Source organism: Nomascus leucogenys, chromosome 22a, assembly GCF_006542625.1.
Source record: "Nomascus leucogenys isolate Asia chromosome 22a, Asia_NLE_v1, whole genome shotgun sequence".
Classification (NCBI taxonomy): domain Eukaryota; kingdom Metazoa; phylum Chordata; class Mammalia; order Primates; family Hylobatidae; genus Nomascus; species Nomascus leucogenys.
The window spans coordinates 11,848,701-11,863,682 of record NC_044402.1 but is presented as its reverse complement, the minus strand read 5'-3'; the positions used below and the strand labels follow the sequence as shown (position 1 = coordinate 11,863,682).

Here is a 14,982-nt window from a genome sequence, read left to right as displayed (position 1 = left end):
TCACTCCCCGCAGCAACCTCTCCTCCCCAGTGCACTGAGCTTCTCACTGTCTCCACTCTCCAAAATGCCTCACGCTCTCTGTCTCGGTGCCTTGACTCAAGCTATGGCTGTTGCCATCACTGCTGCCTCTCACCCCTGAAACAAAGCAGCATGTTAGAAAGATTCGGGTTCAGAGTCAGGAGACAAGGATTCGAATCTTGGCTCTGCCTCTCACTGGCTGTTAAGTTCTTTAGTCTACCTGGGCCCCAGTTTCCACATCTGCCAGATGGAAATGACTTTAGGATCTATCACAGAAGGTTGTTGTGAGAATAAATACAACAAGATGTGTAAGATATCTATCATGGCTAAGTCAGTGCCCGGCCTGGAGTTGAAACTTAGTAACAAATGTCTGTTGAATGGACCTGATGAATTCTGGCCTGGGAGGTGGGAAACTTGAATCTTGGTCACAGGAATATGTGCTTGAATAAGTCACTGCTTTTCTCAAGGGGCTCCAATCCCTTGATTAAAATGTCAGGGTTGGATCACCAGAATGCCAAGTATTGACATCCCTGGCTTCCCATCCTGTGATTCTGACCTGGATCCAGGGACACTTGGCACACAGCCGGCTTCGTCTCCATCCTCCCTCAGGGAAGACATCGCTAGTAGATCAGAGAGTTCCGTCTGCTGAGCCCTTGGAATCTCTCCACAGGGCACCTGCCAGTCATTGCCAATCAAACCCGAGGTGACAGTTGAGATCAAACAGACTTTTCATTCCTGGTGGGTGCCTGGGTGAGTGACGAGGCCTATCAGTGCTGGAGGACACAGTCAAGGTGATGGGTGTGTGGGGGTGCGGGAGCGTGCAGAGCAGGGGCGCGAATGTGGTGCGGTGGTCCATTTGGGATGCCCCGCAGGGCACAGACATCACTACCACATCACTTTTGTCCCACTAGCCCTTCTTTACGGCTTCACCTGGGCAGCCATTATATCCAACCCAGGGCAGAGGCGAAGGCAAGGGAAGGGCACCGACTATGAACCAGGTTATTGATGTGTTTGTTGAGTTTTCATGGCTGATGCCTTAATCCTCATTATCAACCCTGCCAGGGAACTGCCCTTAGCTCCACTTCAAGGGTGAGGAATAGGAGGCTCAGAGCTTACTGATCATGATGATTAATCATAAAATCACAGTTATTGGGTAGCACTCCAGCTTCACCCCTTTTGGCTGTAGGGTCTTGAGCAAGTCACTTAGTCAACCTGTGCCTCAGTGTCCTCATTTGTAGAGCAGGCATAATAGCAATATCCACCTCATTATGAAGGAGTTAATACAGAGGAAGTTTTTGAGACATTATTAGCATTTAATAAGAGGTCAGTAAACTATTTTCAAGGCTGTTGGCATGGATTTCATATTCATTTTGCTATCCCCAGCACCTCAGAGAATGTCCTGTACATAGTAGGTGTTCATTAAATGCTTTAGAACCACTTGTTGAACATTATCAACTCCCCAGAAAAGTCCCACATAGATCTTCTTGATGCTGAGAAAGTCTCACATAAGTCTTTCTTGTTGCCAAAGAGGACATCTCAAAGAAAATAACAAAAAATATACTGAGCCAAACAAAAACGCAAGCACAACATATCAAAATTTGTGAGATGTGGCCAAAGCAGCATTGAGAGGAAATTTTATAGCACTAAGAGGCCCACATTAGAAAACAAGAAAGATCTCAATCAATGATCAAAGCCATGCCCTCAGAAAAAGAAAAGTGAAATAAGCCCAAAGCAAGAAGAAGAAAGGAAGTAATAATGATAAAAGCAGAAGTCAATGACATTGAAAACAGAAAAAGAAATAAAAATAAAAAATAAAAAAGAGCTGGTTCTTTAAACAGATCAATAAAATTAACAAGCTTCTAGCAAGACTGACCAAAAGAGAGAAGACATAGATTATGATATCAGAAGTGAAATGCAGTCAGGTGTGGTGGCTCACACCTGTAATCCCAGCACTTTGGGAGGCCAAGACGGGAGGATAGCTTGAGCTCAGAGGTTTGAGACCAGCCTGGGGAAAAATAGTGAGACCTCCTCTCTACAAAAAATTTTTAAAAATTCGCTGGATGTGTTGGCATGAACCTGTAGTCTCAGCTACTCGGGATGCTGAGGTGGGAGGATTGCTTGAGTCCAGGAGGTCAAGACACTGCAGTGTGCCACAATTGTGCCACTGCACTGCAGTGATAGAGAAAGACCTTGTCTCAAAAAAAGAAGAAAGAAAGAAAGAGAGAGAGGAAGGAAGGAAGGAAGGAAGGAAGGAAGGAAGAAAGGGAGGGAGGGAGGGAGGAAAATACAGAAAGGCAGGCTAAAATAGTAAATGTTATGATGTTTTATCTTAGCATAATACAAATTGTAAATAGGCTAAAGAAAAAAACACATGATCATATAAATTGATGCAAAAAATTCATTTGGCAAAATTTAACATCCATTCATGACAAGAACTCCCAGAAAATTAGGAATAGAAGAAAGTATCCTCAACTTGATAAAGAGGATCTACAAAATTCCCACAGCTACATCATATCCCACGGTGAAAGACCAAAAGCTTTTCCCCTGAAATCAGGAACAAGACACAGACGTCTGTTTGCACCACTCTTCTTCAACTCTTTGCCTGAACCCCATCCCTCTTGAGACTCCACATGGTGAAGATGGGCTGAGCTCTCCTCTTTTCCTGGGGCTTGAGTCCTCAGACTCACCAGCTCTAACCCCCCTCATTCATATCCCTTTCAAGAATGCACAGGGGAGTGCAAGTGGGCTTACCTGATTTTAAGATGTTGAATCTGCTCTGATTTATACTAGGAAAAAACAAATCATTTGCCAAATATAAGTAGCACCGACTTGTGGCACGCTATCATATAGCACCATATCACATGACAGCACCATATCAATATCCATGTGTGCAGCATAGAGGTCAAGAATTGATGATGTAATTCAACCAGGAAACTGAGGCCCAGAGAGGGTGAGTGACTACCTCAAGATCACGCAGCCAGGTAGGGGAAGAGTTCAAAGATCTCATCTCCAAAGCCAGTCTCCCTTTCATGGTACAATAATATGGTTGAAAGCACTTCCAATGTGGGACTTGATCACACTGACAGTGGTCTCTGTCACTGGAGGTGGACTGCAGCCAGGGGTGCTGGGGCTGGCTGAGCCGGGCTGTGACTACTCTGGGGCAATACAAGGTCTCTGCCTCCTCTGAGGGCACAGCCACACTAGGCAACTTCACCAGCGCAGGAAGCCCTCGGCCTGGCAGCCAAAGGGGTTGGCTTTGACCTGGTGCCTCCTGTTCCCAGGAAGCAAGAAGCATGTCCACTCTGATTACGGCTGACAGCCTGCCGCGGGCTGGTCTTTGATAGAAATACTGCCGTTATGTAAGAGGTTACATAAATCATCTTGTGATGTCTGCATCGCACGTCCACAGAGGCGCTGCTGGGCCACTCTGTCCTCTGCGTGGCCTTCGTTATGTTCCCCGAGCTGGCATGGTCGGTCGGGCCTAACTCTCCAGGGCAGGGGTGGCTGGCTGGGAAGAGTCTGCAGCCCTGGGCTAGGAAGGCCCCTGGGAGGGAGACGGGGCCCTCACATTGGTTCACAGTTGTAGGTGGGAGCAGTATCTTAGGATCACTCCCACCCTAGCTTTGTCATTTACTGCCCATGGGACCTTCAGCAAGTTTCCTAGTCCAATTTGTGCCTCAACTTCCTCATCCATTAAAGAGAGTAATAATGGCAACTGGGAAGAACGAATGACAATATATGACACATATTTCCATCAAGTAGGGCTTTATACTCATATGATGAGGTGTGAGAACGAGCACAGGGCGGCCGGCAGAGCAGAGCTCCCTCCCAGGTGCTTCTCCTACCTGGCTCTGCCTGGCTCTGCCTCGGATGAATCTCTGCCCCTCTCTGGGCCTCTCTGTCTTCATCTCTAAAATGAGAAGTCAGCCCACCTTTTGGAACTGAATTTTCTGTAGAGGTGTGAAAATGTAAAATCTTCTTTAACATTTATTTTTGGCCATTTAAAACATTACCAAATATGTACCAACAAACAAATAACATTTAAATGCATTTTAACTCACAAGGTGACACGCTAGGCTGCCGACTGGTGAACTTGGGCAGTCAGGTTAACTCCTCTGGGGACCAGGTAATAGTTTCTCCAGGGACTCCTTTTATTTGATGACCATCCTAAGATCATAAGAGAAGCTTTTTTAGGCCGGGCGTGGTGGCTGAAAGCTGTAATCCCAGCACTTTGGGAGGCTGAGGCAGGCGGATCACCTGAGGTCAGGAGTTTGAGACCAGCCCGGCCAACATGGTGAAACCCTGTCTCTACTAAAAATACAAAAATTAGCCAGGGGTGGTGGCACGTGTCTGTAATCCCAGCTACTCAGGAGGCTGAGGCAGGAGAATCACTTGAACCTGGGAGGCAGAGGTTGCAGTGAGCCGAGATCGCACCATTGCACTAGAGCCTGGGTGACAGAGTGAGACTCTATCTCAAAAAATAAATAAATTAAAATATAAACTTTAAAAAAAGTTGACATCTCAACTGCTTCTCTCTATAAACTGAGATTTTGTAAATGTTCTGCAACCAAAACAAAGTATGGCTGATGGCTGATGTGAGACCATAATCCATATCTCCTGATTTCAGAGTTTTATATCATCAGAACAGACTCCTTGTTCTAATGCATTGTTTGCAAATAAGTAGAAGGTATGCATTTGAGCATGGAAAATAACTTTGTACTCATAGCCCATGGTTGTCATGGTTTTACATGTTGAATCTTTTCATTTTCTTTTTGAGATGAAGTCTCCCTCTTGTCCCCCAGGCTGGAGTCCAATGGCACAGTCTCAGCTCACTGCAACCTCTGCCTCCCGGGTTCAAGCGATTCTCCTGCCTCAGCCTCCCGAGTAGCTGGGATTACAGGCGCCTGCCACTGCGCCTAGCTAATTTTTGTATTTTTAGTAGAGACGGGGTTTCACCATGTTGGCCGGGGTGGTCTCGAACTCCTGACCTCCGGTGATCCATCTGCCTCGGCCTTCCAAAGTGCTGGGATTACAGGCATGAGCCACCGTGCCCGGCTGAATCTCCACATATTTTTTAATGGGCATCTCTGCTTCAAAGCAATTTGAAAACCCACTGCCCCAGATGAGCTCCTCGGGTCCCTAAGGCTTGGCCTGTGCATGCCCTGCCAGATGCCTCTTCTCACTTGCAGCTCCAGTCTACACATGTGCTGGCTGAATCCTAGAAGTAGATGATGTCTGTCGACATCCAGAGGTTCTGGAGGGGTGGTTCCCAGGAGATTGCTGGGGAGTTGTTCTGCTTCACTGATGAGTGGGCAGGAGACAGCTGTTTACTCATCAAGATAAAGCAGGGAATGCCACCTCCACACCCTCTGGTCCCTGCACACAGTAGGTGTTGAATGGAGTTGATGCAAAGCTGGGAGTCCCTGCGGCAGGGTCAGAACAGTGGACTGTCAGGAAACCAAGGCAGCAACAACTGGTTGGGAAGGGGCCGTCAGTGGCCCAGCTTATCCAAGTTCAGGGCAGTTGAAGCCAGCACAGCTCACGTGCCTTTAACAGAGCTTTACAGAACTCAGGCTCTGGTGCTGGGCGATGCAGTCGGGAAGAAGCCCTTCCAGCTTTCATGTGCCATAGTCCTGTAGGATCATAGACAATTCGTTGTCATGTAAGCCACAGCAACCACAAGCATCCTTCACTCAGGCCTGCTGTGTGCTGAGTCCATTCAAGTCACAGGAGATACAGAGAGAAACCTGTGGACGACCTGCCTTCCCTTCTGGAGCTCATCTGGATGGGGCAAACAATAAACAGACAAAATTTAAAAAAAATAAGACGGCTGGGCGCGGTGGCTCACGCCTGTAATCCCAGCACTTTGGGAGGCCGAGGCGGGTGGATCGCAAGGTCAGGAGATCGAGACCATGGTGAAACCCCGTCTCTACTAAAAAAGTACAAAAAATAAGCTGGGCGCGGTGGCGGGCGCCTGTAGTCCCAGCTACTCCGGAGGCTGAGGCAGGAGAATGGCGTGAACCTGGGAGGCGGAGCTTGCAGTGAGCCGAGATTGCGCCACTGCACTCCAGCCTGGGCAACAGAGCAAGACTCCGTCTCAAAAAAAAAGACAGGAAGCAGCTGTTTACGGTTCACAGGTAAAAGCCTGCTCAGTGGAATGGGCAAAGTATTTAATTCATAAAACATTTAGTAAGAAGCTACTCTGTCAGATTACAAAGGGCCTTCTGCGTTTAGCTAAGGAGGTTAGACTTCATCTTTGACTCTAGGAACACAGGGATGGGAGGGGGCATTATTAACAATGCTAGGAGTTGGTGGAAGGCATCCCGGAGGAGGGGATGTTTGAGCTGGGCCTTGAAGAATGGCTGAGAGGACAGGGTTGGCTGAGTTGGGCCCAAGAATCAGGTTTGAGGCTTCTGTGGGTGTGTCACCAACTGTAAATGGGAAAAATAATCCCCTCTCTGCCCAGACCCAGGACAATAATGAGAGAACACTGGGGGAGCCTTATGACTCGTATGATTACTGCTGTCTTTCCACCTGCCTATATGGCCAATCAGAAAAACACAGAGGAGCCTTCCTTTGTGTGGGTCAGAGGCACCCAGAGGCCTGGCCTCAAGCCACAGTTGCCTCCTCTCCTCGCTCCTGACTTCCCAAAGCTGCAGCTCCCGTATTCCTGAGTCGGGAAGGTCTAACGTTGGGCTAGAAGAGTGGAACCCAGGACGCATGGAGCAAATCTGGTCTTCTTGGCCGGCAGCGCTTAGGCAGCGTCTGGTGCTCACAGGAGCTCCAGGAGGCAGTGTGGCCAGGCAGATCCAACTCAGCCTTTGGACACAGACGGGCCTGGCTTCAAGTTCAAGCTCTGCTGGTTAACAGCTATGAAGCCTTGGGAAAGCAACTCAACCTCACTTCATTTGTCAGGGCAACCACAACACTACCCTCACTGAGCTGCCCCGAGGGTCAGGTGAGGTCTTCATGGGGTTGTGGAATACGGCTCTTGGCACATGCTGGGTGTCCGCAAAGAATCCATTTTCTTCCACTTTTCTCTCCCCTTCCTTTCTCTCTTCCCTCTTTTCTTCCTTCCCTCTTTCCTCAAAAAGTGTTTGGTGGAAGAAGAGCCCACATTAAGAGCTTTGGAAAGACCTTCGCAAGACACCGACTCACCTCCCACAGAGTCCACGGGCCTGGTGGGGGGGCTTATTACTGGCTAAGAAAGGAAAGACAGCTTCATGAGCAGGCAGTGCAGAATGGGCCGGCAGGGCTGCAGGTGCCGTGGGATCTCAAGGAAGCTGGGAGCTGAGCTGAGTGGCTCTAAAATGTCTTGACGCCCTTGGAAGAGAGAAGATCTTCTGGAGAGAGCAATGATGCGGCCCACACTAAGCACAGAAGACCCGGGGAGAAAAGGGCAGAGCACAGCAAAGCAGGTGGTTACATGGTCAGGTGCCGGCTGCCGGAGAGGTTCAAACTCTTGGCTGTGCACACCAGCCTCGTGCAGCAGGCAGCAGGGAGCTGGCCCTGGTGGCCATGGGCCCTCGGGGCGCCCTCTTCAGCCACGTGTGCCAGATGTTTTGGAGCAGAAAGGATGTTTCCTGCCTGTACCAGTCGAGGGGCTGGGACGTGCTGCAGAAACACATAGCCCTCAAATCTCTGGCACTTAAAATGATGATGGTTTGGCTCTCACCCATGCAAAGGCTGCCGCAGGCAGGAGCAACTCTCCAGGGCACGTAGTGGCCGACAATCTAGGATACATCAGTCCAGTGGCACTTCTATCTCGGTCCACACTTCCCCGACCCCGCAGCAGGGTAGGGGCATGGAGAATACACTGCTGGCTTTCAAGGCCTAAATTGAGTCACAGCTTGTCAGCACTGGGCCATCTCCTCCAAACCCTTCATTTTGCCTATAGGGACCCTCAGGCCGGGGGTAGGGGAGACGGCTTGGAGTCAGGCCACAGCAGCTGTCTATTGGCCAGTGGGAAGGAGCGGGGCCATCACTCCTGGATGGAGGCCCTGGCCCTGCCCTGCCAATGCCCCCAATCTGGGTAGGGAGACTCCAGAGAGGAGTCCTGCAACCTAAGATGCCAAATCTTAGGTTGTAGTACGGAGGTGTGTGTTGGCGCGTAGACCACCAGCCATCTGGCTGGTGAGGGAGACGGGAGGAGAAGGCAGTAGAAGGGGAAGAGGAAAGGAAGGGGAAGGAGAGGAGGAGGGAAGAGGAGGTTGAGCCTGGGCAGAAAAATGATGAGGCGTGAAAGGGGCCCGTGAGCTGGGCTGGCACGGAGGCACGACCATTAGCATTTCCCAGGCAGCCGCCCTCGCCTTCAGCCTCACCTTCCCTCTGGCCAGTTGGTGGGCAGGGCCAACAGCGGCTCTGGGCTCCCTTGCTCGCTCAGAGCGGCCCTGCTTGCAGCCCCGCCGGCGTTGGCACGGTGACAGTAGCCAAGTGTGCAAACTTGTGCCATTGTCCGCAGGCCAGGGGGAGCCATGGAAACTGGCTAATATGACACAGGAAAATGTTTGCTGATGGCAATTCTATGGGCTTTGTCCACCTCTTTCTCCATCATGACGACTCGATTTAAGTCCCTAACTGTTTGACTACAAATGCAAGGGGACCGTGCAACGCCAACCTTTTGTCCGGCTGCGCTGAATGGGCAATTCAGGCTTTGTGCAGCTCAATTGAGGAAGCAAACATAAAGACAAGATTCCTGAGAGCTCCAGCTCCCTTCCCATGGATATCCCAGCACCTCGTTAGAGAGTCCTTCCTCGGCCACCTTTTCCGACAGGCATCAGCGCACCTCCCGACCTTGAAGGCCCTCCATCCCTGATCCCTGGGGGATCCTGGCAGGGAGGGAGGGTGGTGGGGGTGGCGGGGGTGGGGGAGGGAGAGAAAGAGAGACAGAGAGACAGGAGAAGAGAGAGTGAGAGTGAGAGAGCCACTCAACACTCAAGGACAGCGGGAAAAGCAGCCCGCCCCGGCTTACCCCGTCCGATTGTCTGTCCGCACTGGAGCATGGCAGCTGTAGGCCTGGAGTCTTTGGGGGAGGTTTGCAAGCCTGTCTCCACTAGGCCCAGCCCCTTCTCGATCCTGGACATTTTAAGCACACACACACACACACACACACACACACACACACACACACCCCACCCCCTTGAGAAACCAGGGAACCGAGGTCAAGGGGAGGAGGGGCGTGGAGGCCGAGGAGAGTGGGGCTGAAGGGTAGAAATTTACCGGGAAATGATTGCATTTGGGAGCTGTCTTTTTTGTGATGGTCCCCATGGTGACAATTTGTGACGGCAAAGAATGTGGGAACGGGGCGCCGCCGCCTGATTGGGATGCTTTGTATCTGGAGAGGCGCTGCTGATTGGCCTGAGGGGCCCCCCAGCTCCGGGGAGTTGTCCTCCATTCAGCCCACTCAAGGGTTGCACAACTGCTTCCAGCCGGACGGAGCTCGGCCGGCTGCGCCGGGGCCTGTCCCAGGTCTGCAGTGGGGAACCTGCCGGGCCACGTTGGTGGGGCCCGGGCCGCACCTTCGGTCAGTGTGGAGGCCCCGTGGCTCTGGCCCGACTGGGTGGCGGGTGTGGGGGCAGGCTGGGGCCTGAGGGAGGGGCGAGGTGCCGTGGGTGGCGGGCGAGGAGGCATGAAATTGCTGCAGATGCTTCTTCGGGGGAGTCCCTGCTGCCCGCAGCCTGAGATCAGCCCGAAAGGCAGGTCTCGATTAAGTGCCAGACAGGGGTCCTGCCTGGTCCTGCGTGAGAGCTGGGGGTGGAGCGTGGGGACTGAGGAGGGGGGCTGGTGCCCCTCGTGCTGGGGGCAGGAGTGGTGGGAGGCGGAGGCTACCACCAGGGAGGAAGGGGGCTTGGCCTTGCTTTAAAGAGGAGCAGTTGCCTCAGCTCAGAGAATAAACACCTCGCTGGCAAGTTGCACACGTTGGCAGCGTGGTGTGTGCGAGATGGGGCAGGCTGGGAGTGTGTGCCGGCCCCAGCAATGCCACCTGTAGCTGGGTCACCCTGGGCGAGTTGCTTGACCTTTCTGAGCCTTGGCTGCAAGAAGGGGCACCAGACCCAAGCAGGCTGGGCGAGGCTCTGCTGGCGCCTGCTGCGTCCCAGGTGTACAGGAAGTGCTCAGCCACTTGCACCCACATCCCTCTACCCAGGACTCTGTTCAGGGCTGAGAGGTGCTGGGGTGCGGACACTGTTTGTAGACAGGTGCTGTGGTCTTTTGGGAGGGTTGGGTGTGGTTGCTCAGAGAGACTCCGATGGCCTGTTTTGTCCCCCAGGTCAGCTCGGTGCCCTTCCTTGGAGCTGCCGGCCACCAGCAGAGCCTACCCTCTTCATGGAAAGCCTCGTGCAGTGGTCCCCTGGTGATGGCATCCGACAGTGATGTGAAGATGCTGCTGAACTTCGTGAACCTGGCGTCCAGCGACATCAAGGCAGCCCTGGATAAGTCCGCACCCTGCCGCCGCTCCGTCGACCATCGCAAGTACCTGCAGAAGCAGCTCAAGCGCTTCTCCCAGAAGTATTCCCGGCTCCCGCGGGGTCTTCCGGGCAGAGCTGCTGAGCCCTACCTGAAAAGGGGGTCTGAGGACCGGCCCGGGAGGCTGCTCCTGGATTTGGGCCCCGATTCCAGCCCCGGCGGGGGTGGGGGCTGCAAGGAGAAGGCGCTGAGGAACCCCTACAGGGAGGAATGTCTTGCTAAGGAGCAGCTCCCACAGGGGCAGCATCCAGAAGCTGCCCAGCCTGGCCAGGTGCCCATGAGGAAAAGACAGCTTCCCGCTTCCTTCTGGGAAGAGCCGAGGCCCACCCACAGCTACCATGTGGGGCTGGAGGGGGGACTGGGCCCCAGGGAGGGACCTCCCTATGAGGGTAAGAAAAATTGCAAGGGCTTGGAGCCCCTGGGGCCTGAGACTACCCCGGTGCCCATGTCTCCAAGGGTCCTGGCGGAAAAGGAGCCGCTCAAGATGCCTGGGGTCTCCTTGGTGGGCCGAGTCAATGCCTGGAGTTGCTGCCCCTTCCAGTACCATGGACAGCCCATCTACCCGGGCCCTCTGGGAGCCCTGCCTCAGAGTCCTGTCCCCAGCCTGGGCCTTTGGAGGAAGAGCCCAGCCTTTCCCGGGGAGCTGGCGCACCTCTGCAAGGATGCGGGCGGCCTGGGGCAGAAGGTGTGCAGGCCTGTGGTGCTGAAACCCATCCCCACAAAGCCGGCTGTGCCCCCACCCATCTTCAATGTCTTTGGCTACCTCTAGCTGGGCCGAAAGGGCCTCAGCCCCCACCTCTGGCCTGCAGGAGTGTCGAGGTCCCTGAGGCGCTCTCCTGTGAGGAGGTGGCCGGGCCACAGTGTGGCCTCTTCCGCTTTTGTGCGTATGGGAGTGGAGGGCAGGATTGGGGCGGGGCTCCTCAGGCAGTCACCCTTCAGGCTTGCAGCCTTGGAGGCTGGGGGGCTGGACCTGGTTGGCCCTTCCCCAAGCAGGCCAGGGCCCAGCAGCTTGTCCCACTGTCCCTGTGCAGACCATGGGTGCTGGGATGTTGCCCTTCCTTGCAGTCACCCCAGAAGCCAGAGTGACGCATCTGTTCACCTGCCACCCACTCTGTGAGCCAATCTCAGTTGTTGTTCTTGTTCTTCTTGTTCTTTGTAAATATTGAGAAAGTTAAAATAATAAAGACATTTCTTTTGGAGTTTCCATATCTTGGGTGTCATGAAGTTGAATGAGCCCCACCCAGGCTGAGGGCTGCTGGCAGAGGTGGCTGGTTTCAGAGAGGCCAGGAGTGGTTGAAACCTCTGAGATATCTGGGAATGGGCGCTGGGGGCCAAGAGCTTGGTTCAAAGGAAGGAGGGTGAGGAGGGGAGGAGAGGAGCCACTAGGGAAGGACATGCTGGCGTGGACCCCCCAGGGGGTCCAGCGTGCTCTGGAGAATAGGCGCTGGAACCAGGGGAGGTGGGGCTGCAGTCCCAGCACTGCCCTGTGCTGTGGGGCGGGACGCTTCCTCTGGGGGGTCTCCTCACCCCACCTGCAGGACAATGAGATGAGAATGGGTCTCTCTGCAGTGCCTTCTGCTCTGTGTACAGCCTCAGGGCAACCTCTGTGCCAAGGTGGTTGTGCCCAACTCTAGTCAGAGGGAAAATCAGGCCAAACAGGAGTTTGGTCCCTGTGGACAAAACAGGTGGTTTGACCAAATTGTCCCTATTGTAAACGTGGTCTTGGAATCTATGTCCATGGGAAAAATAAATCAATTTAAAAAATAATAGCGAATTCCCCTAAACCTCGTTCTCTCTGGCACATACCAAAGGATCCTCTCTAGCCAATTCAGACTCCAGGTTACCTGCTGATGGGTCTCTCCCCGGGCCTGGCACATACCAGGTGACCCATCAATGGAATGACGAGGCCTCTCTGCCTCTGACAGTGCAGAGGGGAGCATCGGTGGCAGGAAGTGGACCTGGATTTTGCCGTTAGTGTCTTACTAGCAAAGCTACCTGAGGGGCCTCCACCTGCACACAGGCCCAGGTTTTCTCTGCTGCTGTGGACGTGGCTCCGTGGCTGAGAGAGGGTGGACCTGCTGGCCTGCCGAGCTGCTTATTTTATCAGAACAGTTTCCTCAACTAAGAAGGGTGCAGTAGGCCAGTCCTGGCTGGGGACTATGGTGCTGTCATCAGCAGCATGACGCTGGCCAAGTTAATCCTCACTCTGTGCCTCAGTCTCCTCATCTGTACAATGGGGGACTAGGAAACAGGTGCAATTACCTCTTCCGCACCCCGGGCAGGTGTTGGCTGGTTGCAGGCTGCCTTCTTTGGAGCCCACACATGGCCTCTGATTCTTCCTAATACAGGATGCAGGATAGATGGTCACCAAGGGCCCCTCCTACTTGCCTTGTTTTACTCCAGGATTCTCCTGGCCTGGGGAGTCCCCTGGAGGGGCAGCCCCAGCCCAGGAAGCCAGTCAGTGGTTTCTGTCCAGTGGCCTCTGAAGACTTTAGAGCCACAGAAACAGGCATGGCCTGGGCAGAGCTGTTCAGAGTCATTATCTGGCCCATGGGATGGGGACGGTCCTCAACCTAGACCCTCAGCCTCAGACTGCTCTGGTCTTCAAGAGCAGCAAGGGGCTGGGGGGTGGGGTACCCTCCTCTGCTCTCTGTGTGGCATCACACAGGCCCTCTGGATCCATGTGGATGAGCCTTAGCTCCCTGCAAACTGCATAGCAGCGGTTTAAATGCCTGCATCCTAGCCTGCCATCTATCAGCTGTGCAATCTTGGGAAAGTTACTTAACCTCTCTGTGCTGAAATTCCCTCATTTGAAGAATGTGATTGATAACAGACCTGCTGTATAGGTTGTTGTGAGGCCAATGTGAGTGTCTGGCCCACTGCGCTACCCAGATGCTCAGAAGCTTCACCAACCACAAGTCGCCTCTTGTAGTTATCTGGTGGTGTCTGTAGGTCCTGTCACGCTGACATTTTAATACTGTTTATGGGCTGTGCTGCCCAGGGGATGATGTGCCTGGACCACCCAACCAACCGCACCTACTAGAGGAGGACCGGAGCTCCAGAGGCACGTCTTAGTCTTAGACTAAGATATCTTAGTCTTTGGGGAGAAAGCTCTGGTCTCTCTGATAAGACTGGCCTGTCCCTGCTTACAGCCCCTGGGGGTACCTGATGATCCATTCATTCAAAAGTTGGGAAGCAGAAACCTCTACTAAGACATGGCCTGACAGAAGCCCCTGGCAACATGATGCCCCCACGTGGAAGCGAGGTAGGCAGAAAACATGCATTTAGGAAAGCTTTGGTATTAAAAATCAGTTTTAAATCCCACTGCAGTAACAACAGCAGATACTCCCCTAGCCACAAAGTGAACGGCGCTGGTTCAAAGTAAAACCCAGAGCCAGTCCAGGCACACCCCTCCCACCCCTTCACCATCCCCGACACCCACCACTGGGTCAAGCAGGCTCCTGTTCACGAAGGGGAATCTCTGCCAGACTTTCAGGGCTGTGTCTGCGATGCCGTGAGACGTCCCTGAAGCTGCAAACCTCTTGGGGCTGGGTAGGTGCGGCTGCGGGAGGGGCCCACTTCTGCAGAGGGAGGTGGCTGTAAAGTGCTCTACACAGGAGTGATGGTCAAAATACATAATGAATGGTACAATGTGAGCACTGACCAACTGGAACCAACTCACCGGAGCAGTCCCAGGCCAGAAATGAACAACCCCTTAGCTGCTGGGTTGTGGGGAGATGGGGACAGGGACCTACAGAGGCCAAGGCTGGGCATGGCAAGTGCAGGGAGGGGTCCTGAGCAGTGCTTGACTAAGTGGCATGGGCGCATGTACATTAATATTCTAAGAACCCAAATGTAGCACTGGTGCGTCCCAGGCCAGGAGGTACCACATCCTGCAAATGGCAGCTATAGAGAAAACAGTGGCCAAACACCTCCCCGACACCTCCCACTCACCCCGTCAGCCTCACCTCCCCCAGGGTGGCACCTCCCTCAGACCGGCACACTGCCTTGCCCGCTGCCTGGGTCTCTGGGCTGGGAGATCTGTGGCTGCTGCTATGGGACTGTTTGGGACATAATGTGGCCCATGAGATGCTGTAGGTTAAGAGTCTGCCCAATACGCATCTCAGTCCACACACACCAAACAACCCACACACTGGCCCTGCGTGCCTCATTCCATCACCACCTGCCACCCCTCGGGTCAGTTCGACCAGCAGTCACCCGAGATGCAAATGCCCTCCCTTTGGCTTCCGGGTGAGCAAAGGCGTTCTTCCATCAGAGTCTCCCCTGGGAGCTGAACCCTCCTTGGCAATTTACCCTCTGGGCTCTCAGGGTTGAGCATTCCCAGTGGGGGAGAGTGCAGGCTTCCTTTGGGGCTTTCTTAGAATCCCTGCAGGTTCTGCCTGGTGTACAGCAAGGCCGCATGGGACTGTGGCCCAACACTGTTGAGCTGGAACCCCAGGGACTTGCTGTGTGTGCCCACGCAAGTCCCTTCCCCTCTCT

At 53.6% G+C, this 14,982-nt stretch overlaps 1 protein-coding gene across 3 annotated transcripts; it reads left to right on the top strand.

Annotated features, from left to right (window-relative positions):
• Positions 1-708: 708 nt before the first annotated feature.
• Positions 709-11,681, top strand: FAM181A (family with sequence similarity 181 member A). Of its 3 annotated transcripts, XM_030802980.1 has the most exons (3): positions 709-809; positions 7,113-7,436; positions 10,286-11,681. In XM_030802980.1, exons 2-3 carry the CDS (start codon positions 7,374-7,376, stop codon positions 11,249-11,251), a joined length of 1,029 nt encoding a protein of 342 aa, XP_030658840.1. In that variant the 5' UTR covers positions 709-809; positions 7,113-7,373; the 3' UTR covers positions 11,252-11,681. The 3 variants fall into 3 exon arrangements, with proteins under 3 accessions (XP_030658840.1, XP_030658841.1, XP_004093219.2); XM_030802981.1 differs by lacking the exons at positions 709-809; positions 7,113-7,436 and adding an exon at positions 9,340-9,541; XM_004093171.2 differs by lacking the exons at positions 709-809; positions 7,113-7,436 and adding an exon at positions 9,432-9,486.
• The last annotated feature ends 3,301 nt before the right edge of the window (positions 11,682-14,982 follow it).